General features: G+C 40.4%; 1 protein-coding gene across 1 annotated transcript in view; it reads right to left on the bottom strand.

Annotated features, from left to right (window-relative positions):
- ntf3 (neurotrophin 3) overlaps positions 1–26,830 on the bottom strand; it is a 39,453-nt gene extending 12,623 nt beyond the window's left edge. The window contains exon 1 of the mRNA XM_085387361.1: positions 26,680–26,830. Coding sequence (XP_085243487.1) covers positions 26,680–26,697 — 18 coding nt within the window. The 5' untranslated portion in view covers positions 26,698–26,830. The remainder of the gene's footprint in view (positions 1–26,679) is intronic.
- Positions 26,831–27,578: the final 748 nt, after the last annotated feature.

The raw sequence follows: 27,578 nt of genomic DNA, 5'->3' as shown, positions 1-27,578 counted from the left end.
GTGATCTGTTCAGCTTTTGTTTTTGAGTGTGGAAACAACACACGGAGTGAAGAGCAAAGATAAAGCTCCAGTGCTAATCTCTCACTTCTAATATTGAATTTGAAGAGTTTTTATCAGCTTGTTTTCAGATTTCAGATTTCTCTTTTTTTCATTTTGATTTTCTAATGAAAGGTTTTGCAAAACAAGTACAACATTCAAAAAGTGTCACCAGTTATCTTAATAGATGCATCTAAAGTGTCCATGCACCTCTTTGTTGCTCACTGGCAAATGACAGTGAAGCCTGTTTATGTGCACCTCCTCTATCCAAGTCTACTGTTTGCCAGTAATTGTGCCAAGTTAACCACAGACATAAATACACTGCGTGTGTGTACACGATCGTCCAACACAAAACTGTCAGTGTGTTTGTCTTCTCCATGGTCTCTAGTATGTGTTCATTGGTGTTTCGTGTGTGTGTGTGTGGTTACATTGAGGTTCATGAAGGACATGGACCGTGACGAACTGCAAATTTATTTAATGAAACACAAAACTTACCTCACTGCTGGAAAAGACTGAAAACTAATATTCTGTAATGAAACACAGCCTTTGAAAAGCATTTACACATATAAACCACATCCCTGAACATTTATTGTGATTATTGTGACATGAGGTCTGAAAACACTACAAACTAAATACAGGGAGTGCAGAATTATTAGGCAAGTTGTATTTTTGAGGAATAATTTTATTATTGAACAGCAACCATGTTCTCAATGAACCCAAAAAACTCATTAATATCAAAGCTGAATGTTTTTGGAAGTAGTTTTTAGTTTGTTTTTAGTTTTAGCTATTTTAGGGGGATATCTGTGTGTGCAGGTGACTATTACTGTGCATAATTATTAGGCAACTTAACAAAAAACAAATATATACCCATTTCAATTATTTATTTTTACCAGTGACACCAATATAACATCTCCACATTCACAAATATACATTTCTGACATTCAAAAACAAAACAAAAACAAATCAGCGACCAATATAGCCACCTTTCTTTGCAAGGACACTCAAAAGCCTGCCATCCATGGATCCTGTCAGTGTTTTGATCTGTTCACCATCAACATTGCGTGCAGCAGCAACCACAGCCTCCCAGACACTGTTCAGAGAGGTGTACTGTTTTCCCTCCTTGTAAATCTCACATTTGATGATGGACCACAGGTTCTCAATGGGGTTCAGATCAGGTGAACAAGGTGGCCATGTCATTAGTTTTTCTTCTTTTATACCCTTTCTTGCCAGCCACGCTGTGGAGTACTTGGACGCGTGTGATGGAGCATTGTCCTGCATGAAAATCATGTTTTTCTTGAAGGATGCAGACTTCTTCCTGTACCACTGCTTGAAGAAGGTGTCTTCCAGAAACTGGCAGTAGGACTGGGAGTTGAGCTTGACTCCATCCTCAACCCAAAAAGGCCCCACAAGCTCATCTTTGATGATACCAGCCCAAACCAGTACTCCACCTCCACCTTGCTGGCGTCTGAGTCGGACTGGAGCTCTCTGCCCTTTACCAATCCAGCCACGGGCCCATCCATCTGGCCCATCAAGACTCACTCTCATTTCATCAGTCCATAAAACCTTAGAAAAACCAGTCTTGAGATATTTCTTGGCCCAGTCTTGACGTTTCAGCTTGTGTGTCTTGTTCAGTGGTGGTCGTCTTTCAGCCTTTCTTACCTTGGCCATGTCTCTGAGTATTGCACACCTTGTGCTTTTGGGCACTCCAGTGATGTTGCAGCTCTGAAATATGGCCAAACTGGTGGCAAGTGGCATCTTGGCAGCTGCACGCTTGACTTTTCTCAGTTCATGGGCAGTTATTTTGCGCCTTGGTTTTTCCACATGCTTCTTGCGACCCTGTTGACTATTTTGAATGAAACGCTTGATTGTTCGATGATCACACTTCAGAAGCTTTGCAATTTTGAGACTGCTGCATCCCTCTGTAAGATATCTCACTATTTTTGACTTTTCTGTGCCTGTCAAGTCCTTCTTTTGACCCATTTTGCCAAAGGAAAGGACGTTGCCTAATAATTATGCACACCTGATATAGGGTGTTGATGTCATTAGACCACACCCCTTCTCATTACAGAGATGCACATCACCTAATATGCTTAATTGGTAGTAGGCTTTCGAGCCTATACAGCTTGGAGTAAGACAACATGCATGACGAGGATGATGTGGACAAAATACTCATTTGCCTAATAATTCTGCACTCCCTGTATAATACAGTTATCTTCACCTAAGCTACTGATGCTACTGTTGCAGAGATCGCAATATGTCTAATTCACACAAAAAATAAAGCTAGAATTGTCCCAACAGAAGGATGAGCAAAGAGAGAGACGGAAAAATTAAAGATGCCATTTAGCTTCTTTTAGCATGCTGTTTTGACTTCCCAGCCCAAAAACTTCACTCTAATGTGCCTTGTTTTCCAACAATAGAAACCGAGCAAATAATTTAAACTAATCTAAAAATAAGATCATCAAAATGCACCAACATCAGTAAAATCTAACACAATCTTTAACAAATTCTGATACAGGTTTTTAACACAACCAGAGGACTTGTATACGAGAGGCCTTTCTTTTCATTTCCACTGCTTCACATTCATTCCTGTGAGCACAGGTCCCACCTGTGTTTTCCAGGAACTGTTTCTGACAGTTTGGTCATGAGTAGCCTGCTGGAGGTCATTTTGCAGGGCAGTGCTCCTTCTGTGGAGAAGCTACCAGGAGGAGATACTCCCCTTGTGACATCTGTTCCCAGTTTGTATTAAAAATGAGGGCATGTGTGATTAACAAGGGAGCAGCTACCAGTCCTGCTGATGGGATGACTTCCATGCCCAGGTAATGTCCAGTGTCCTGGTATCTCTTCAACACACTTGAGGCTGTGCTCAGAGCCATAGTATATATTGATATGCCATGTCAGAGGAACCAATACAAACACTAGCTAAGGACACTAGCAAAAATCAATCTGAATGGATGAGGAGAGAGTGGTGGTCTGAGGTCACTACCTTTCCAGTGCACCTGTTGCCACTTTCATCAAAGCAGGAGAAACAGATTCACAGTGGTTTATGCTTCCAAATTAGACAGACTGGGATCCCTGGAGTTTGAATTTCCATTATACTGTGATGATCACACGTTCCCTTCATTTTTCTAAATAGTGTATGTATGTGGATGTGTGCTTATGTGCCCAAAAAAGCACAAGACGATTTGTCTACCTGTCCCATGTCCCAGGATTCCGGAAAATAGGACAGGAAAGGAAAGTAGGGCGCAAAGACTGATTTCAAAATGACAGCAAGGAGCTCAAAGGGTCATCGCATATTGTCATTTTCAATACAAACTGGGAGCGGGAGTAGGAAGGGGAGCGACTGAAAAATGATCATGGCTGAGCAGTGATAGGAGGCTAAGGCAGAGTTGTGGGAGAAGATTAAGGATTTTTGAGAAGATGTGGTGAAAAGGACACTGAGAGGCACTCCACTGTGTAACCTCCGAACTGAAGGGTGATCTGCTTAGTGATCGGCTGACACTGATGCTTAAGAAGGAATGCCTGAACTGTTTTAAAATGCTACCAGAGGACAGAAAATCATAAACCCATAAACATTTGCATATTGGGTCAAATTTAACTTCACACACAACAAAGACCAAAAGCATTTCACTGCATATTTTGAGGCATGACAGCAGATATTTTTCTGACAGTAATTTACTCTCTTATGGTTTTATTTTCCACTTTCAGTCAACTTTCAAGCATTTAAGACTGAAACGTTTTTTCTCCAGGCAGAATGGAATACAAGAGAAAATATCAGTCACGCACTGAACTTTCAGCCTCTTATGAAGCTTGATTTAATTGGCCATTTGAATACTTTTGCCTGTATAGACTCGACTATCTTGCTATAGATCCATCGACTGATCCACTCAAGTGATTAAACTTGTGCTTTGGCTGACAGGCTAAAAAGGTAAGGACGCCAGCTTTAAACTAATTAGTGATTAACTGCTGTTTGTGGAGAAGTAACAGGGTAGCAAAGAAAAGCTCTTTACTGAGAGTCATAGAGTAAAATGAGGACTTGGGGAAACACCAATGTCCTGACCAGAACCTCCAATCAGGGTTTTTGCACCTATGTCGCACATAAAACCAGCATGGTGTTTAGTATCCTCACACCTAATTAATGCCAAATTATATTTGATGTCCTTTCTCACTGCATTTTCAGGTGGATGCAATGTCTCTATGTGCTCAGTTGTTCTTTAGTTTCTGTTACACAACAAATACTGTCAACAAAGCAACTAGATTACTAAAAGGACCTACAACTGTGTTATTTGTGAAGTAGAGCTATATGCATTGCACAGCGGCTCAGCCAACTTCTGCCGTTACTGTTTTTGTTGTGTGTGGTTTGTTCTTATGAATATTTTTCTTTTATTAAATTTTTATCCGTATGAAGGTGCTTACAGCCAGCTGCTTGCAACATCAAACGGCTCACAAACGGACACATTATTTTTGCAAAATGTAGTGGAAAGTAGAATTACTTATCATGACAGTAAGTATTGGATGCTAGACATAACTGATTTGTTAAAGGTATAAATGTTCTATTAAATTGGACCTCTTCTATTTTAACACATTTTCTTTCTAAACCTTTGCTTCCTGTGAACCTTATAACCGGAATGAATAAGCAGAAGAATATGGATGGATGGATACACTTTTGCAAATATACTGTGGATGATCAAATTAAGCATATAATAAAAAAACATGAGAATGAGAACTGTATGTACCCCTCTGAGCCAAAAGTCCCATATTCAGATAGTTTCTTCTTCTCTTTGCTCTGTGTAATGTCAGTGAGAATGGAGTCTGCCAATCTAAAGCAAACAGCGCTGCGAGCTCAGATGTCCCACCCACTTACTGTTCAAACCTATTGTTTAGAAGTGGCAGCCAATCAAAATAAAGCTGGCTGAAAGACAAAAAACCAGGAAGGAAAAAGCAGCTTATTTGAGATAGTGGATGAACCACTGTAAGGGGAAGCACTGAAGCCCAGTATTAGAGAAAGATTATTTTGAACTGTGACAATGTTACTCTATTGAAGTCCAAGAATAAAAACTACGGTGCTGGAAATGAGCGATATAGTTCATTGTATAAGTGTGTAAATCCAAAAATACAGTCAGACGGACTAAAGGAGCACAACTGTAGACATTCTAAAAATATCTTATTGAGCCACTGATAAGTTAAGGACCTGCATGATAGTGAGGAAAGCAAAAAGCCATTCGACCAACAGTACAAAAGCAGCAGTAGGATTTGTTGGATTTACACTTGTTTTTTTCTACACAACTCAATAGGAAAACTACAGCGGCAGACCGCAGAGCTAATGAAATACAAGGAACATCATTCTTCCACTTCACACAGGTACTGAGCGAGCCAATAGTTGAGAAAACAAGACATGAGCAGTCCCTTTGCATCGCGAAGTAATTTTCTTGGTGCAGTTACACTTGATATAAACACACCTGAACTAGCTGCAGAAGTGCACGAACAAAAGTTAGTAAAATAAAACCAGAAATAAGCTTAACCTTAGGCTAACCAGTTAGTCCTGCCTACTTGTCGTCAGATCTAAGAATAGGTTCTAACAGTAATGCAAACATCACTACCTGAAGTTGTCTGAATTCAACTTTAGCTTCTTGGAACTTTGATGTAAACAGCTTCAGCTTCTTTATGCAGAAAAATGAAATGAGTCAAAAGGGATAACTATCATTTTTCCACATTAGTGCTGTATTGTCCCAAGTCCATTTTGATTATCATTGCAAACTGTTAGCTAAAATAAACCCCCTTAATGCGTTTAGTAGAACTTTTTCACCTTTGGGGCTCCAATCAGAACCAGTTAGAAACCTGTAGTCACCGTGGAGACCCCAGTGAGGTCAGGGACACTTATTGATGGGACTTAGTGGAGCAGTGTGCCAAACCAGCAAATCCTCTAGAGGGATTTTCACCCAGCAATGTCTGAGCCCTAATGCTGTCCAATTGACTCCAGATGTTGCAGGACACACACACACACACACACACACACACACACACACACACACACACACACACACACACACACACACACACACACACACACACACACACACACACACAGAGTGACAGAGGCATCCAGTCCAGTCTGCCGCTCAACTTCCATTCAAGTGTTTATTCATCTCTGCGTTCATCAGCGCAGAGAAACTTAACAAAATGTAGTGTGGACATGGAGGGGGATGAGAAAATCCCATTCCCATTTGTTACATAGGTGCAGATATGCTATGAAAAGCTCTGTGTAATCACTGAGCTATTTATGACAAAAGGCTCAAAGAGTAATCTGGAGCTCCGAAAGCCTAAGCAAAAAAAGTTTAAATAAAACACGAATAACGTGTGGAATGTTTGGTAGAATGTTCCAACTAATACACCAGGACTTTTATTTTAAAAACTCATATTCCCTACCATCTGGCCTGCTAGCATGGCAAAAGTAAGGAAAATGCTAAACAGCCAGAGAAACAGCAAGTGGAGTAGTGATAAGAGAATACCTGAAATGTCCCACAATTTTCAAGCATTACCCGTGATACGCTAAAAGCTGTGGTTCAAGCCTGTGATGATCAAGGCTTGGGGGGTTTGTTATATTCCAAAACTGATCGCAAAACAAGATCTTGAAAAATAGATTTCCAACTCAGCCATTTGATAACAGAAAACAGAAAGACGTGTTGAGGTCGCGCCAGGATCTCTGGTGCCGACGTATCTGAGCAAAAATGTATTTCCTGAAATGTAAATATATTTAAATAGTTTCTATCTTTTTTATTTGGGCTTTTTTAAAAACTTCCTATATTGTCATAATTCTCAGTACATTCTACCTGTGCAAACAAAGCGAATTTAAGATCGCACACTCATTTATGCTGTGAGGATCTGCCTTTGCCCTTTACGTTCTGCCACCTCCCACCTCGCTCTCTTTCAAGCCTCTGAGCTGTTATGGTAAGTGCAGGGAAGGGCAGAATTCCAATCATAACAGTGAATTACCCTCTGAATGTTTTGTTGCCATGAGCCAGGTGAGTCATCCGCATTCACAATGATTATTCCTTAAGAATACTAGTTTGTGCCCGTGCGTGGATGCAAAAGCAAGCGATGCGGCCGCTGTAGCATGTATTTGTGTGTGTTCAAGAGAGGGAAAGTGATGTCAGTGTGTGTGTGTGTGTGTGTGTGTGTGTGTGTGTGTGTGTGTGTGTGTGTGTGTGTGTGTGTGTGTGTGTGTGTGGTTATAAAAGCTCTGTGTGAAAGAGAGGGAGTGGAAAGCTTCAAAACATTTTGAGGTCAAAGTGTTGTGTGTTTAGGAAAGTCTGCTGTCTGCGCACACACAGGTCGGGTGTGAATTCTAACTCAGAGTACATGTACATACCTACAGGTAGGCATTCCTTTACCTTTCAGAGGAAAAAACAAGCTTGAACACACACCTTGAGAAAATAAACCACAGACAGGAGAAAGACGGACTATTGCTCGTGATTTTCTAACCACACAGCAATGTAGTAAACTGTTTGTTGTGGATTTTGCACTTATTCATACAATAAAGGCACAAAACAGAGTCGTTTCAGTGCTTGCAGCTTGCCTTGGGGGCCAAAAATGACATGACAGCTGCTGGAGCACATGCTTTGCGAGCATGTGCTCTGGTGTTCTTTACGCTTGTTGTGCACCTTCCAATTTCGGTAACCTGCTGCAGCATGGCCAGGCTCCAGGCACAGGTGTGCGAACGGGTCAGTGTTTGCAAACATGGGATTCCCATGCGGCACTGAGGGAGGCTGCTGTTACCCTTGAAAGAGATAAGATTTTCCACAGAAAACCCCACTAGTGTTTTCTTTTCATGTTATGATTTCTCGCAGTGCTGACATTTCCATTTCAGCACCGCAGTGATGTTTACATCTGAGCTAAATTGCCTAGGAGTGCACGAATGCACCTCAACTGCCAGTGTAAATGGTTACAGGTCTGTTACAACATCACAGTCCCGACCGTCAAGCATAACCTTGACGTTAAGAGGTAGTGGCCGAGGTAGGTAGAACTGCAACATGTTTAGAAAAAATACTTTTAATTTTCTTTATATTAATTTTTAGGCTTAAAAGAGATCTTTGGGTCTTGAATAGCTTGCTTATCTTACACTAAGACTTGGTGCAACTCCTCAGTTCACTGCCTGTCTGAAACAGCACACTCTCCTCTCCTTAAGCAAACTAAAGGAGAGGAGAAAGGGCCATATGATGGATATCAGCTTTCACCGGCATACAGAGTGAAGAGTAGAAAAAACTGATCCTGAGCTTTTCTGGGGATTACTCAGACTTACACTGAAAGTCTTATTTAAAACTTTTGTCATGTTTAATATGAGCATCCACTATTGTAACTGTGTGTTCTATATAACAGAAAATAAGGGCAAACATAGTATTTCCTTTGACTTCTTCTGCTCTTTTTCCATTGTTTGGGCAGGTTTGTAAAAGAGATTGTGGTTTAGGTCAATGAATATTAACCTTATTTTTCAAAGCTTGACTTTCTGAGCATGCCAATGAATTCGTCATAACTCAGAGGACAATCGTGCTGCATCTGTGATATATACAATTTGCATGCATGATGCATGGGAATAGATCTCAAAACAAGATCTCAACCATTTGACGCAGAAAATAGAAAGGCGGGTCAAAGTTACTGTGGGATCTCTGGTTTGGACGTATCTAAACAAAAATGTGTTTCCTGAAATGTAAATATATCTAAACAGTTTGTGTCTTTTTCTTTTTTGTTGGCTATATTTTTTCCCACTTTCTGTTCAAAAAGGGTCAAGAAGAAAACAGCTAGAACTGTTTCTGAAATTGTCATGATTAGATGTTGATAGCAATAAAAGCTTGGCTGTGACTCTACCGAAACAGACGACTGCATGGAGACTGTGGGGCAAGGAAACCCTACTAGTCTTTGGTCTTAGATTTTTTTCACAGACAAGCTATAAATGTAATTTAATATGTAAATTATACTTTCATTGTTTTTTAAATTCTCTTGTTAGAACTGCTGGATGAACAGCAGACATCCTGGAAAACCCGTCATTGCTGGGCTGTCTGTCAGTAAGTCAATGCATTGGCTGAAATCTGCAATAAAGTATTCAAGCTGTTGACAGATTGTTCCCCTGGATGAGAAGAAGTGCCAGAGTGACCTGGTTACAAATTTAAAAAAGGAAAATCACCCAAGAAACACCTAAAACCATTAGAGAGTACACATGAGTTTCACTGCTGTACATAGAGAAAATGACACAAATGAAAGTGGTTAGCTGAATCTATCTGTTGTGGTGAAGCAACAGTGGAGCAGAGAAGTGAAGGTGTCAGTTTACTGGTCAATCAGCATTTCTCATCCTCACCTATGGCCACGAGGTCTGGGTAGTGACCGAAAGAATGAGGTCATGGATGCAATGACAGAAATGAGTTCCTTCAAAAGGTGGCTGGACTCGTCCTTAGAGATAGGGTGAGGAGCTCGGGCATTTAAGAGGTGCTCAGAGTAGAGCCACTGCTCCTCCACAACAAAAGAAGCCAGTTGAGGTTTTGCTTGGTGGTTGGACACCTCCTAGGTAAGGTTTTTTGGGGGGTATGGAAGAAGGCCCAGGCAGAGATCCAGGATTCACTGGAAAGATTATATATGTTGGCTGACTTGGCATCCCCTCAGATGAGCTGGAAGAGGTAGGCAGATGTGCCGGCCACAAACCAAACCCAGATAAGTGTTAGGATGTATTGACAGTTTTAAACTTTAAAAGTGCTCCTGTGGCTACTTCTTCAGCTGCACATCTTATTTGTGATTTAGCTAGATTGTTCAGCACTGATTTATTATTGCACTTCCAGAAAGTTGCAGGGTTGTAGGACATTAATGTGAAAATGTAGGCACTTACACGACCTGCTATTTAGTCCTAAGTGTGGCGAGATCCCACAATCCCCAAAATGCAAATCCCTGTCATCTTTTATTATGTCCATCAGGTGAACCTACAGGTCTTTTAAATCCTGTCTAGTTTGTAACAGCGAGCTTTAAATAGGTAAACCTGTAAAACGGATGATGTCCTGTTAGAGCCCTGCCAAGTGAAGCATTAAGACTGCATTAAATGTCAGATAAATGTGAGTGGAGCACTGAAACAGAATGTTACTATGCACTCCCAGAATGAGAGTTTCACCATTACACAGCGCTGTGTAACTAAAGTATGCTTCGGTTTATCAGAGCTTTCAAACTTAAAAATAAAGATTGAGAGCAGCTGTTGGAGTGTTTGGGTAGCAAAGCAAACCTGCAAACTCCTCACCCTCAGTGGTACGTTTGCCCCTCCCTACCCCATTGAATAAACGAGTGCTGCAGTGTTGACAGTTTAGTCCTTGTGTGAAAGAGAGAGGAACAAATGGAACGAGAGAGCCTCTAGCCATCTCTTTTTTTTTACACAACAGGCCATGCAGACACAACAGGGATGGTCAGAGTTGGATTTCTGTGGTTTACCCAAAGAGTAAAGGAAGGAAAAATCCTCTTCTACCTTGATGTGGTTTTTCATTGTGTCTTACATCTGATGAAGTCCACTTTGGCTGGAATTACATGGCCGCTGTGACATCACCCTCAAGTTAGTGAAGTACCATCTCAGAGCTTCAAGCTGAGTATTATAGCTTTTTTTTTTTTTAACAAACGTAACAAGCAAGAGGGCGGCTCAGACTGAGAAACCGAAGAATCAACACAATCAAACCCTAGCGGGTTGGGTATAATTGTCGGCAGCAACTGATGATGCGGTGATCCTGATATTTGTAAGCAAGAAAAGGGAGAAACTGAGGTCCTGAATTCTTCCAGTTGTCGCAAGAAGGCAGCAGCAGGGAGAATTTCATCCAGGAGTTGAAGCTGTATCCCAGCCAAGTGAGCCTGAGCAGCCTCTAGCTGTGTGTCCGACATAAAATACAATTATTTTACTATTTTCATATCATTATTCAGAACCAGTGTGTGTTTTGAGCTACAAGCGCAATTGTCAAACTCAGTGGTCCGATTGGTCAGATCTGTTTATTTGCATTTGCGAAAAATCTTGATCCAAAAATAAATAAAATGCTACAAAATTATGTGGTCGCTGTAAACCCCTGCATTAAGATAGATCTCTAACGCACTAAATATTTGTACGAATTTTACGAGTCTGGTGTGTAAACTAGAAACTGAAAGCTTTGTCCATTTTTCAATATACAGTTTATACCCAAACCACAAGCCATTTTTGTTAATGTTTGTTGTCATTTAGATGTAGGAGTGCACAGATTGCACAGCTGACTGCCAACAAGCTGTAATGGTTGTAAGATTATCTTGGTTAGATCAAGAAGTCTGTCTACTGGCTGCTGATTGAGACTGATGAGTTCAACCTCTCTCCTCTCCATCTCTTGTGGCCCCTAATCTCCATCTTTTAACATCACTGTGATTTCCTGATTTCTTGCATCTTATCCGAGTCTAACTGGAAGCAAGTCTTGCCTTTTTAATGTCTCTGGGTCAGAGTAAGAACATCTATAGGAAAGGTGTGGCAGAGCCACGGGTTTCATTTCACTGGTCACCAAGATGAAAAAACAACTGCATGATTTCCCCTAAAATAAGGCTTTTAAAGATTTATAGCACTAAAGCTTTACTTAGAGCATAATCCAGACTACCAACACAATCAACATATTTGATTCATTCCCCCCTTTGTACTGAACAAATGTAATGATAATGTCAAGAATAGAGTAATCCAAGATAGTAACCTTTGCTTCTAGTCTACCTGCTGTGAAAGTCCATTGTGGACTTCTCTCAGTGTGATTGGATTACTAGTTGTCTGTTTGGCCAACTGTGTCTTCAGTGGCCTTCATGTCTCTGCCTTTTTTATATGTCTGCAATTGTATCTGAAAAGCTGTCTCGTGTGTCAAGCACTTTGGCTGATATCACGTCATCTTGGAATTCCTCAAACAAAAGGACTTGTCCTGATCTGCAAAAGTGCAAGTTTTGTGATGCCTCTATGGTTTTTCTACAGTTCGTGTAAGATGGGCAATTGGAGTTTTGGCATCGTTGCACTACAGGATGTCTCAGCCTGCTCAAGCACGCAGACTCATCTGATATGCCAGTTTGAACCCTAATCGAAAGCAGACGTGTCCTCTTCTTTGCCCTAAATTGGTCTGGGACTTGCCCTGGAACAAGCAGCAGTTACAGGTGTAATTGGCACTTTTGTGTTAGTTTGTGATTTATAGCCTGCTAGACACTGAAGATGATGGCAAGTTATCATTATTGTTATTTAGGGCCCTCCAACAGACAATATTTGGGCCAAGGCTTCCTGTTCAATTTTGGATGATCGTTAAGTGTTTTGAGATGCCAAATGCAAGTGCATTCCCTCTTTTGCTCCTTAATCTATGTCTGCTGTTTTCTTACTTTTACATATGGCTGTCGATTGAGCTTGATGCCTTCAACCTCTCTCTGTTCTGTCTCTTCTGGTCATACTGTGATTTTCTAATTCCCATCTTTTTGTCCACTTGTTTCAAAGACGTAAAAGGCACAACTATCAGTCTTTAACTTTAAGTGACATCACAGTTTTAAAATCATCTCCTTTTTTTCCTCCTTTTCACCATGTGAGTCGGATTAGTGTTGCCAAGTCAGATTACGATTTGCATCTATACTTCTCTCCCTTTTGTGTAATTATCATTAAGTAGCTCTCAAACCATGATAAATTGGACAGACGACAATCAGATAAGTCATTAAGGCAGTGTGTCACATTCGGCGCACATGATCGGCCTTCCTCTTGGTGAGCTGTTCTAAATTTCTTCAAGCATGCCAGCAAAATCAACAACAAACTGACAAAAGCCATGGTGAGTTTAGTCACAATAGAACCTGCTTTGCTGTTTTGTTCTCGCAGGCACTATTTGTCATCTGACTTGAGATCCAAATAGGAGTGTTTTGCTGGCTGTGTGTCCCGTGGTTAAAGGAAAATTGGCAGGAGTTAAAGCCAGACTGATAACTAAATTGATAACTGTGTTTTACAGTCATTAGTTTTTGCCCTATTTCTTTGAAAGACCAATGCAGGCTTGTGTGAATGTGTTTATTGATTTGTTAGACGTGATCCAAGGCTATGTAACTTCTGAGGAAATAAATGCCACAGATGACACATTTCTCTCAGACTCACTAGTTTTGTGTACAGATTACAGAGTTCTGATTAAACTTTGGTAAATGTAAAGTTAAGGGTTTGAATGCTGTCATTAGAGGTCATCGTAAGTATAGTCATTCATCATGTGTTTGTTCCACCCTGGGTGCTGGTGCTTATTCTGCTGTCAGGCACTTTGAACACAAGCATTCCTAAACCCCTTTACAAAAAACAGAAAAAATCATTTTATTTGTATTCCAAGAGGTTACAGTTTCCAACAAAGTAATATTAGCTCAAAGGATTTGAAATGTTAAAGACACATGCCTAATTATTCTTGCCCAAATAAGACTGCCGTTGTTCTTGGACAGCAGAAACCACCACATACTGAATTATTAACTACCTCCTGTCAGTATTTTGGCTGTGGATTTGGTGTGGTTTGGCAAACTAACCGGACTGTAGAATTTCTAATTGCTCATCGTGTTATTTTCTTTCTTTATTTTTGAATTCTTTCATTCTGCCAAAAAAATTGTGCTGAATGAAAAGTGCTGATGAGCTGAAACCTGACACACAACCTGAACACCACTAAGAATGGCAAAGCAGTTGCCTAAATGTGGTTTAGGGAAAAAAGTCACATTTACATGCAATGTAAACGTATTCTGCAAACCATGTGGTTTTTGGTGAATGCGAAAAAAATTCTAACCTTGGTCTCCTCAACCTGTTTGTATTCCCAAGTCACCACATATGGATGCTTCTTCAGGACTCCTGAGTGTCACATTGCAACACACTTCGTAACCCGTTAGGATAATTTTTCAATATAGCGGTATTCTGATAGCACCAATAGGAGTAGATAAGCATTTGAAACAGATGCCTTGAGCAGTCAAAAGTACTCTCTTGGTGCCATTACCACTTCGGGACTGTTATCAGTGCTTACTGAGGATGTGTAAGTGAAATGTATTTTTACATAAATCAAACCACATAATTTAATTCAGAAACCTAACTGAGAGCAACAGAAAAGATGAAGTAAAGCAAAACAGAAAAATGAATGTTTAAAAAAGAAACTTCTGACAGTGACTTTGCTGTGAATGTTTCTTTAAAACAGAATCATTATCCGTTGGTGTCCAATTACGATATGACCAGAACACCAAACAACACCTTGTGCCAATGACATTTGATAAAATGATAGTGTTTGATGCTCTGGATATATAACACACACTCAGACTACCCACTGAAATATTCAGCTCGGTAGGAAAATTCATTGACAACAACAGTAATAACTTATTTTTAGAAATGTTACAGTGGAAAATTTCATCATTTGCTTGTTCCAGTTAATTGTTTTAATACAAAACATTTCAAACACTATATATATTTTTAAAAAACTATCAGATTTATGTAAAATAAGAGTAAGCCTTACTCATTTTTCTCTTCTCTCTTGGTCTGAGCTGATTGAATTTTGCATGCTGCCAAATCTAACACATTCTACCTTGTGGTTCTGTCACATTAGTTATCACGTTCCAAATGCAAATAACTGAGATAAACTACATTTTTGTAAGCACAATGGTAATACTGTACCAGGGGGAAAACACTGCTGCTGCCAACTGATTTTTGGTGTGATTCTTGCAAGAGGAAACCACTGGGGCAGAAAGATGAAGCCAGTGTAGAAGTGCCAAAAAGACAAACAAGCTGCATTTCCTTCAGAGATTACGGGAACCTGGTTTCAAAAGTGAGTTACTCACCATTTATTTGCATTAATTCTCATCTTAGCAGTGTTAGAAAGCACGTTTACCGCATGGTCTTTGTGTGTGTGTGCGTGCATTTCACCCATGATGTTTATGGATGGAGCTTGCAAAAACCAGGCTTGGCTCATGTTAATCAGTGCTGGGATCATTGTTCAAAAAAAGTACTGTATTACACATTAGTAATGAGGCACATTAGTTAATTACTCTCCAGAGAAAATAATTTGTTACACTACTCGTTACACTGTTTTCTTGTTGTTCTGTACATTAGCCCAAAACGCAGTATCTCATAATAACCAGTTAACAATATAACCCTGGGGCTACAATCCCACAAACCAACACTAATCCCTATCCTAATAAGGACACACATATGATCTTTCTTTTAGTTTTTACATATGAACAAGAACTTGATGACACAAAGCAAAGATGAAAACCAGCCCAAACAGCCTGACCACTGATCACTGCCTTTGTTACCTCTTCAGTTTAAGACTCACGCTTGTCTTTGGGCTAGATTAGCATTAGCATCCTGTCTGTACAGGTCTCAGCAAAGAGTTGAAGTTGCGTTAGCGGTATAATGACGCTGTTTCTGTCCTGGACACACTTTGCATTTGCCATCTGCTCTTAACCTTAATGTGTAATAAAAAATAAATGCAATGTCTATATCTCATCTCTAGAACGTGCTACAGTAATGTGTTATTTTGTAACGTGTTACACCCAACAGTGGTGTTTAAATGATAACTCCTGTCAAATATTGTCACATGCAAAAAGCATAGTGCCACTAATTGTACATGTTACTGGCATTAAGAAAAATAGTTTGAGAGTCATATAAAGACCTTTACACTCAGGGAAAACACTATGACAAATGACTGTTTTTTATCATTTGAAAGATTTGAGTCATTTGAATATCCCATGAAGTTTTTAATTTGCCTTCACACATCTATTGACTGCTGGGTTGCAGCACACCACATCACTTGCAACATGTTTCTCGAGGAAGTCAGGCATTGCCTAACCTCTGTTTTATCATTAGTTTTGCAATGCTTATTAGATGCAGGCAAATTAACCACTATTGTCCTTCCACATGCTTGCAGCAAGAAGTCATGATATTAGATACCAAATGATATACGGTATATCAGCTGGGCTGTCTTTCCCTTTGGTTTTACTAAACCCAAAAACTGAAATGAGTAAGTGCAACGCCTTTAATGTGTTTATCTTTCATTATCCAGACATAACTCAGACTGTTCATGTTTAAATGTGAAAAAAGGAATAGTATTGCAGAATCAGTTCAGGTCATGTTGTTTTTCAGATCTTAAACTGAAACAACTGAAAAGTGAAGTAGCTTGTAAAATCACTAAATGGTCTCGGAATAGAAATACAAGTGAGATTAAAGGCCTCAAATACTTGCAGCAGATATAGTGCAGATTACAGATTAAGCATCCAGTCAGTCTTGAAAAGGAACACAGGACCAGGGTTGGGAAGGTTACTTTTAAAATGTATTCCACTACCGATTACAGAATACATGCCCCAAAATGTATTTTGTAACGTATTCCATTACTTTACTCAATGAGAGTAACGTATTCTGAATACTTTGGATTACTTAATATACACTCAACAAAAATATAAACGCAACACCTTTGTTACTGCTCCCATTCCCCATGGGATGGACGTAGAGACCTAAAATTCATTCCAGATACACAATATAACCATCCCTCCCAAACAGTGGTCACAAATCAGTCCAAATGTGTGGTAGTGGGCACATCTGCTATATTGAGATAATCCATCCCACCTCACAGGTGTGCCACATCAGGATGCTGATCTGACATCATGAGTAGTGCACAGGTGTACCTCAGACTGCCCACAACAAAAGGCCACCCTGGAATGTGCAGTTTTTTGCGCTATTGGGGGTCTGGGGACCCAGAACCGGTCAGTATCTGGTGTGACCACCATTTGCCTCATGCAGTGCAACACATCGTCGCATGGAGTCTATCAGATTGTCAATTGTGGCCTGTGGAATGTTGGTCCACTCCACTTCAATGGCTGTGCGAGGTTGTTGGATATTCATGGGAACTGGTACACGCTGTCGTATACGCCGGTCAAGCACATCCCGAACATGCTCAATGGGTGACATGTCCGGTGAGTATGCTGGCCATGCAAGAACTGGGAGCTGCCAACTCAGCTGCCAACTGCCCTGAACAATGTGAACCATGATTCATCCGTGAAGCGCACACCTCTCCAACGTGCCAGACGCCATCGAATGTGAGCATTTGCCCACACAAGTCTGTTACGGCGACGAGCTGGAGTCAGGTGAAGACCCCGATGAGGACGACGGGCATGCAGTTGAGCGTCCCTGAGACGGTTTCTGACAGTTTGTGCAGAAATTGTTTGGTTGTGCAAACCAATTGTTCCAGCAGCTGTCTGGGTGGCTGGTCTCAGACGATCTTGGAGGTGAACCTGCTGGATGTGGAGGTCCTGGGCTGGTGTGGTTACACGAGGTCTGCGGTTGTGAGGCCAGTTGGATGTGCTGCCATATTCTCTGAAACGCCTGTGGAGACGGCTTATGGTTGAGAAATGAACATTCAATGCACGGGCGACAGATCTGGTTGACATTCCTGCTGTCAGCATGCCAATTGCACGCTCCCTCATTGCTTGTGGCATCTGTGGCATTTTGCTGTGAGACAAAACTGCACATTCCAGGGTGGCCTTTTGTTGTGGGCAGTCTGAGGTACACCTGTGCACTACTCATGATGTCAGATCAGCATCCTGATGTGGCACACCTGTGAGGTGGGATGGATTATCTCAATATAGCAGATGTGCCCACTACCACACATTTGGACTGATTTGTGACCACTGTTTGGGAGGGATGGTTATATTGTGTATCTGGAATGAATTTTAGGTCTCTACGTCCATCCCATGGGGAATGGGAGCAGTAACAAAGGTGTTGCGTTTATATTTTTGTTGAGTGTATTATCATGCTTTTTACAACTACATGAATGTACTATTGCTGTGTGATTTATTACTATTACTAAAGGTTACTTGCCATACCAATACCAACTAGATGTTTAAATTTTAATATAAATGAGTAACAGTAGTGTGGACATCAGGTAAGGCTGCACTTTTTGCAGCGATCTCCTATAGAAAACTATTCCGTGCGTATATAAAGGGACCTCTGGCTAATACGTCGGGTTCGTGTCGGGCTCATAGCCGAAAACTAGCTTTACTTTGTTGTCTGGGTCAACTTTTCTAATGAGAGACAGAGAGAGGGATTGAAAGGCTGCTTCAACGGAACTTTTTGTTTCGGAGGAAAACACAAACACAGCGTAAAGTTGAGTCTTAATAGCTCACTTACAACTGGGCTCATCAGGCACTCTTTTTGGCTGCAGTGGTTATTATTATATTTACATGCTTCCACCTCCTGTTTCTGTTACATGTATTCTGTTACTCCCCAATACTGCACAGGACTCTCAGGAAATAAACTTACTGTCAGGCAAACCACCAGGCAAAGCACAGACGAAGAGTGAGTCACCTTTATAGCATGCAAAGCCTGTGCAACTAGTACTAGAATTATGACTACATTGGACCATAAGAGGCCAGCCATCAGTGGAAGTAATACGGTGGAAGACAAGGGTATGGAAGCTGGTTTCATTCTGATTTAATACACACTGCACCATAGTTCCAAGCTCCGTATATTTCATAAATATTTAATGCAGATTTTTGAAGAATAGTCCAATTGTAGCGTCCTTGTCTAGTGATAGGGTTAGCGTGCATTGCTCTCATGTTTCCAACTGCCACATAAACACATCATTCAAACAGCCTTTCCAGTGCATTACCACCCCACATTTATACAAGCCTCCTTTCACTTAAAGTGTTCTTTGATTATTGTTACTTCACTCAGATGTTTGAATGATGGATTTAATGCTACACAAATATGAACCTACTGACCAGTTATACTGGGGAGTCAAACATAATGTGTGTGGTAAACCCAAGTCATAAATCCAAGCTTCTTCTTCTCGCTCATTCATCATAACTCAGTCAAATCTTGACACACAGACAGGAAACACATCGCATTCAGTGTGAGTTATAGTTTGCATCAAAAATGCACTTCACTTGGAAATCACAGAAACAAAACATAGTTCAGTACTTGGCTGAGAATGATTATGCTTTTGTTTTTTCTTCCCTATCAAGTAATCAAATCATAGTTGCCTGTACATTCAGGAGTACCCTGTAAACAGGAACTTGAATTGCTAATTTAGCATACAGTCAGAAATGTATCCACAGGGTGTGTTTGCCCCCAGCCAATGTCACTAATGCAACAGAGAGATCAGTAAAATCAGTCCTTTATTCCTGAGTGATAAAAGCATGGATAGGCCAACAATGGAATCCAGGGACGGCTGAAGAATGCTGAAAAATGAAGCCACTGTGGAAGTGGTAAAAACTCCAGTTCCTCTTGAGCCACTTGAGACAGTATTCATTTTCAGCCTCTATGAACAGCTTCACTTTAACTCTGAGGAAGTTGGATGTTTTTAAGTCATCCACCTAGATTACTGAGTTAGAGGTGTGGCCAAACTGATTATGGGAGTCCTGTCACAGGCAGCTGGAAGCCAGGCCAACGTCTGCTAGGCCTCAGACATTGAATTAGACCTCTTCACTAATTGTTCGTAGTGTTGATACCTTCAGGAGCATTTTAATGGGTTATTTGACTAACATTAAGGCTTACTGTTTTGGTATAGACCACCACAGAATTCTGTGCATAAATTTTGCTGACTTAATTTCTACCTTTTTGTTCGTCTGTTACTTAGTTTTAGCTTAAATGTGACAAAACCCATATTATGTCATACACTAATGATGGCTACCTAGAATTTAAAAAAAAAGAAAGAAAGAAAGATGGCAAAACATGTTAGTGTTAGTGCCAATGTGTTTCACACCACTGGAAACATTTCTTTGATGATTACCCCAAATTTGGGGTTTCTGGGCTTTGAGATAAACATTAGTTGGGATTAGTATTATGTTTGGTTTAGAATTAAACCATATGAGGGGACATGTATAGGGAACTGAGTTTGTGTACAATGACTATGAGTCTGTGTTAAAAACACCAGGCAGCAGGTTTCTCCCCGAGGCCACCTGAACAACTGCCAGCTCAAATATCAAAGGTGGCCACATCAGTCCTCACAGACGTCACCTATAGGCATTTCATCCTATACGGAGAAAAAGAAGATTGCGCATCATCTTAGACACATTGGACATGTGTGCTTTTTTTTCATTTTTTCAATGAAACATTAAAGTTGAGTGGGATCCCACTGCTGCTAAAAAGTAGAGAAAAACACAAAACTCTTCCTCCAAGGGAGTCATTTTTCATGGAAGTGACGTTAAGAAATGAAAGACAACATAATCTGTAGTAAAAGCAGCACCTCCATGTCATGTCTTGGCAAATCAAATAATGACTGTTAATTTAGCAGATGTGAGAAGCACCATAGATTACGCATGGGCCACTTGGGTGCTATAAATCTCTGCTGAAACTGACAGATTGGAAGAGAATGTGACCTGACTTTGCCTGCAGTTTTATAGTTTTAGCGGGGAAACCATAATCATCTTAATGGTGAAAGACCCCAGATCTTAATCTGATATAACAACTAAATGAAATCAGGTTGCAAATTGGATTAGTGTGACCAAAAATAATGAAAACGTGTACATAATCTTTTTAGACACCATCTGACCGTCAGACTCCTTTTGACGAAGGGAATAGTCGAGTAGCTAAATACAAAAGATATGGAATATAGCATAGAATTGTTATTTTTAGTTTAGTTCATTTTTTTTTGTCTTATTTATTTATTTTGACCCTGTGAGATAAACAACACAGACAAATGGTTTCATAAAACAATCTGGCATTTAAAAAAAGTCACTGGTTAACTAATGGTTGTGTTTTGTAGCCAGGCTTGTCTGTGGTTGCCCCTCAATCCGACCCCTGCATCCCCTATTGAGTACTTTTACTACAGATGCCGATATATCTGTGCTCCTGGTAAATCTAAGATATTCAGCAGAGCATATCTCCACATGATATGAATTTTTACTTGAAAAGCTCATAATCTTTTCTGTTTAATAAGGAACACTAAAAGTTAAACAAAAATTAAAAAAATATGGATGCAAATGTTACCTCTCAGTGCTGACTAGGGTGACCTGATGTCCCTCTTTATGTGGGACTATACGGCCTTTTGCCCCTGTCCCACAAACTGAGTCGATGTCCCACATTTTGACTGGCTCTGTGTGATGTGCGTCTGCACAGTTTAGTTCTATTTTTATTTCTAAGTTAGATAAGAAAATTTCAGACTACCTCCCAGCATTAGTAACAGGCCCCACATTGTTCCACAGAAACAGTTTTTGGCCCACATTTGTTTTTTGGGGATCTAGTCACCCTGGTGCTGGCATTGACCTCCAGAGAGGAGCTAAGCTATATTAGCTAAGATTGTGTATCAGATTTATGTCTCAAATTTGCATAGCCAGAAATAAATAAACAAGTTAAATAATTCGCCTTGCAAGTCCAACGGGAAGCAGTCGTTGTGATTAGTTACCTACTTCCCATAAATGTTCTGTGTGCAAGGTCAGATTAGGAGCGTTAGGAGATGTTTGAAAGGATTTCATTTAGTGCTTTCAGTCAGCCACAGTCTCTAAATTTAGTGACAAAAAAGTGAGGTATTTAGGTACTTCTGCTACTGTTTTAACTCCATTAAATAGATATTAATTTGTTCTGGAAAAACTGACATTTTGAAAGGTCATAAGACAGCAAAGCCGAATACTGGCTCTCTTATGTTTAGCCAGGCAGGTTTTATGTATATACATAAATAACCACTTAAAAAGCTTTTTATGGGAATTCATCACAGAGTTTCCCTCTTAATTTGGAATAGTGTGAGTGGAAAGAAAACTGTCTGGGAAGGAGACGTAAAGAGTGAAGAATGAAGGACATAACGATCTAGACAGTGGAGGTGAGGGAGATAAAGAAAATCGTTGAGACAGGGAGGAAGATTACCGTCTCAAAACTAACAGAAAGAGGACAGCTGGACTGTCATATGACTGCACTGCAAGGAAGGCCAAGCCTCACCTTGAAACCTCATGATCTCTATCTACTCTGACTCTCTGGGAATTGTGGGAATTACCGTTAAAGAAAATGAAGAAAAAAAATAGACAAGCAAACAGAATTGTGCTAATGAGGATTTCCATTTAGAGCCTTTTATATCACAGCAAGACTCAAGGTTACAGGTCAAAGTAATGAACATCTTAAATGAATTGTGGAGGATGTATACGTGCATGCGTCTGCAACTCCCCTGCTTTGTGTCGTTTCTGTTCTACAGAGCAGAGCTGCCTAATCCCCATCCTTACAGTATGTTTTGCTCTAACTAGTCATAAAAATGTGCAGCGTAAACACTCTGCTAAATGTGTAAACCAGCAGGCGGAGGCTGAGAATCTGTGACCATAGGATGAAAGAATCAGCTTGGTCCACACCAAAGACCAAGGGAAGACAGGAGGGAAATTAAAGATCGTGGTAAACCCACTAATACTTTGCTTTCCTCACCCTTTTGGTATTAAGACTGCTCTTGATTCATTTGCTTGACGTTTAGGCTTTAACTGCATGTTGATGGGTCTTCGCTGACCAGAAATCTTTTAAGAAAAGTGCTTGAAGTCTCGAGTACTTGACTTTAATTACAAAACACTCAAAAAGCATCTCAAACCAAACATAGTCGAGGGCTTTTGGGGATGTCGGCATTATAGATGGACCTCTGGGACCAGAAAAGTTACTACTGGTCCTTGTGAAGGTGACATTTCTTCACTTTCACTTCTCCAACTATTTTATGGAATAGTAATGCTAGATTGAACATGTTCTGCCAACTTTCTGTTTAATCCAAGTCCATAATACTGCATTAAAGTTTCAATGGTTGACCAAAAATGTAGAAAAGATGATTGCAGAACACGATGTAATGAAAATAAATGAGAAATTAAATTCATAATTTCTGAATATTTTTCATTTGTTTTAATTTGCAGCTTCTTGTTGCATCTTTTTTTATTTTGAAAGTTTAATTTACAAACAGTAACAGGCTCAAACAGACCAAACAGAACCTTTTCAGATGTTTTTTTTTAGTACAGAACCAGAAACTGGAAAACACGGTCAGAAACCTGAGCAAGGACTTTGCATGATTTTTTGTGACTTTATTTGTTGTTTCAACTATCGGATTTAGGGGTCTGCCTTATTTGGAATTTATCTCAATTAATAATTAACTTGTAAAATGCAGTTGCTGAACAGCTCCATAAGGTGGTGCCATTTTCCTATTTGTGTTTGAGTTTGAGTTTTTAGTTGTACACAGACACTGACGAAGCGTATGTCGTAATGGCCTCCTATTGTGTGGTAGAAGTTGAGTACTGGAGAACAAAGCGCTAGTGTAGAAATCTCCATTTCCATAATCCCACAAAGTTCTAAGATAGGAAGCTGTCCCATGCTAGATAAGCTAGCCGACTTTTGCTAGTTTTTCCACAGGCACCATCGCATATTACAGGCTTTGTACCCTCATGATTTAATTGTTTAATTGTTTTTCCCCCTCAGTGTGGGAGGTTGTGCTGCACACATAAATGCCTTTGTGAATATATTGGTAATTAGCACATTTTCCAATGCTAGATATCAGAAAAGTGGCGTATCCGAGTACAGAAGCAGATACCTGTTGATATTCCTTTTTGGTCATCTATGTCCCACTAGTGGGACCCACAGTTTAAAAACCACTGCTTTAAACTAACTAACTTCACAACAAGAATATTTGAACATTAAGGCATTTTGGCTTCTGTGCTCTCAGCCAGAGCACTCAGCTCACATGTGAACGTACTGAAAAGAAACATGATGAATATAATGATTTTTTTTTTCCTGCTGCCCATCACCCTTTGTGAATTTTGCATGGACCTTAAGCTGAGTACGAGCAGTAGGCCCATCCTGAAAGAATACCCTCATCACTGTTAGTTAATAATAACTGAATTAAAACAAGTTTATTTCAGGAAAATATACCAAATGAGCACACTATACATGTTTTTAAATAATTTGTTTTTTAGCCAAAGTATGTTAATAGCGCAGGACTTGTCGGTAGTGATTTCTGCATAACTCTAAATGAATTTGAAATTTGTTACAGCCACAAAAAGCTGAGAATGGGATCCAAGATTGATTCTCTGGGTTTGTCCCACTAAATATATCCCAACACTGATTCTGTAAAAGCCTGCTTGCATTTAAAAGATAATGTACTACTTTCATTTCCATGGTAAAAGTTGTTAACCCTCTCAAGGCAGGCGTTGTCGATTTGCAAGAGTTAAAAACTAACAACCCCACATACATATTTTATGAGTGTTTTTTTACTCAGAAGTACCACTGCAGGACTTGGTTGTGCATTAGCAACAAAAAGTTTAATTTGAGCCTGAGAGGGTTGCATTTTTTGATATATACATTTTCGCTTTATCCTTCCCTCATACATCTGTTGGATTTTTTGTTTTCTGTGATCTAATAAAACTAATTTGCCATTTTTGGAAAGATTTAATTGTACAGTTTCTGGATATGTAGAAAAATGTCAGTTGTAAAGTGAATTATACATAATCCTGCAGCACGAGGAGAGGTGAAAAAACATCACATGTTGAGGGGAACAGATTTCCAGAAGAAGAAGGGGGTTCGGGGACACTACAGCTTCTGGTCAGTCCATCTGGAAATGTCACAAAACATCTGTGATGGGATAACACTGGTGACCCACCCAGACTGCCTTTTCCTGGCTGATGCTCCAATCCAACTCCATTGGTCAACAAGAGACCAATTAAACAGAACGAGTGATTTCATCTGTTTCTTTATTTAAGTTTCTATCTGGTGAGGAAAAATGTACTAAGCACACTTTTTGGTGTTGTATAGTTACAGTCGCACATTTTTACACCTCCAAACTTCTTGGCACGATCTCTGCCATTTTCACTCTGCACATTCGTTAAAGTTGATTTTATGCCTCATTACGTTTGTTTCTGTTGAAATAAGCTCGCTCTGATTTTGATCTTTGGTTGTTGTGTTTTTGGCGGCAGTCCTTTGATAGCTGCGCATTCATAATTTCCCGACATGTTTTCTCAAGCTACTCTTGGAATTTAAACCAAGGTGATTTAAAAGAAAAACTGCCACAAGAAATGAAAGTAGAACAAAAACTATACAAACAAGTTATGAGATGAGATGCATAAACAAGAGAAAAAAGTTAAACTATCCACAATAAAAGTATAGTGTTTTTAACCATATCTACTGTACTTCATGTTCTTACACTGAGCACCGCCCCTACGCTGTTCACAACCCTAACTCCTTATTTTTTCTCCATTCTTCCTGCAGTAAAGCACAAAATGAACGCTGTTAAACTGCAGCTGCATGGCATGCCCGCACGCAACAGCTCACAGCTGGAGCAGCAGCTTCTCTCAGGATTCCTGGGAGGCCATCATTGACTCAAGTGCCCACAAAGTTACGGAATTGAGCCGGTGTCTCCCTCTCTCGCCTCCTTCCATGTGTCCTAATTTCCCAGTCCTGCTGTGTGTCTGGATGTCAGGAAAGGCTCAAATCCGCCACCGCAACAGCTGCTCCGGCGGCCTCTTGGCGTGCATACACACTTCGACGCACGCACGTACTCAGAAAAGTGTACGAGAAGCAGCAGCAGGGACTCATCCACCAAAAAGGCTGAATACGCCCACAGATGCGCGCCATTACACAAAGCTGCCCAGACCACAGATCCTACAATACACGCGCCTCATCGGGCCATCATGTTAGTCCACGCACCCGCTAACAGCATCAGTATTTCTGGGAGGATTATGCGACTCATTTAACACCTGCCAACAGTGAAATCTGAAGTCTGAGGTGGTTTGATGGAAGGGAACAAGGTTATACAATGTACCCACGTGCACCTACTCCAACCCCAATTCAAATATTTTAAGTATGTTTTCACATTCATTTTAAACGAGTTGGGAATGTTTCTTGCATGCGCATTTTTAACAAAATACTAATTTAAAGTACTGAAGTTCAGTACGTATGAAGATTCTGGAGAGGGTATCTTTGCGCCCGGAGAGCTCTCACTTTTTCTTTTCTTTTTTTTTTCTTCTTAGGTCTAACAGGTTTTAGTCTGCATGCGTATACAAACAACGGGCACGCACACACACGGAACGAGCAACAAGCAAAGAGGGAGAGCAGTGCGCACAGGCCACCTTTATTGTAGGAGTCATCCGTGACACATCAACTTTCACAGCCACTAACCGCGATCTGAGGAGCAATTAGCGCGTGGGTAATCCAGAGGCACATCGTTCTCGTGCGCATTCGGCTAGATCCGCTGGTAAAACTCCCGCGTGTGACTAAACAACAGGAGTTCCAAACATTTGTATGCGTAAACCAACTTTGTAAATAGCCAACCTTCAAGTCTACCTGTTCCAAACTCCGAGGAAAACGTGCAACATACGTTACTTTGTCCATTCTGGGTAGTTTCCCTTTTTACTTGGTTTTACTGACCAAAGCTTAAAGTTAGAAGGTGAAATAGTCGGTGAACACAAAATAACACAGTTTTTTTTTAACTAAATACGAAATCTTCAGCACATATTTAGACGCGATTCTCTACCAAATTCAGGATTTCTGAAACTTTTTAAAGCCATTTGTACAAGTTGTAAATCCAGCAGCTCTGAGCATCTGAGTCTGTTACCATCGTTTAAATAATGTTGAGCAAGTCGCACACTTTGGCTTATACCTGGTGTCAAAGAACCAAAGAGTTTTGCAGCGACAAAAATACTCCACTAAGTTCCCAGTTAAATGAAATCAGTTGTTCCTACCGTAATAAAGGTAACCATAGCATCGGCGGGTTAGTATCCAACAGAGTCGACATGAAGGTGATTAATTTTTACACTGAATCCTTCGGCGAAAACTTCCCACTTTGTGAGGGCTGCCGCTTGTCTGTGCGCCACACTAGTTCTGTGTGGACAAGATCAGGGTGTGCGTAATGCTCTCTCTCTCTCTCTCTCTCTCTCTCTCTCTCTCTCTCTCTCTCTCTCTCTCACACACACACACACACACACACACACACACACACACACACACACACACACACACACACGCACTCGCTCTCTCTCCCTCTCTCTCTCTCTCTCTCTCACACTCTCTCTCTCTCTCTCTCTCTCTCTCTCTCACACACACACACACACACACACACACACACACACACACACACACACACACACACACACTCGCTCTCTCTCTCTCTCTCTCTCTCACACTCTCTCTCTCTCTCTCTCTCTCTCTCTCTGGACAACATAATCTACGCCGCTCTTTCTGTTACAGGACAGATGGCTCTTGGCGCATGCAGCAGCAAAGAGCAAAGACCTGCATGCATGCATGCGGCCACTGTCTGTCAGCGAAGCAAGCCTACTGACATGAATTAGGACACAGAATTAGGAGCGTGTGAGTGTGTGCGTGCCGCGCGTGTGATTAATGCTCTCTTTCAGTTTGTCTGTATGTAGTTCTGGCTTTTATTGGTCAAATTCTTCAAAGCCTAAAACTAAGATTAAACTGCAGTCTGAGTAACAGTACAAGTTTTAGACAGAAAATTTCATTCAGATTGTTTTATAGTCTATAAAAACTGGTAAATCATTGTAATTTGGGCAACATTAGTGTGTCAAACTTTTATTTGCAAGTTCCTAAAAAATCTGACTCAGCTTCTTGTAAGAGTCAGTTT

Source organism: Rhamphochromis longiceps, linkage group LG17, assembly GCF_057381845.1.
Source record: "Rhamphochromis longiceps isolate RC_006_pf linkage group LG17, R_longiceps_female_GT1.1, whole genome shotgun sequence".
In the NCBI taxonomy this organism is placed as follows: domain Eukaryota; kingdom Metazoa; phylum Chordata; class Actinopteri; order Cichliformes; family Cichlidae; genus Rhamphochromis; species Rhamphochromis longiceps.
The sequence above is the reverse complement of the archived record's forward strand: the minus strand, read 5'-3'. Positions and strand labels throughout refer to the sequence as shown.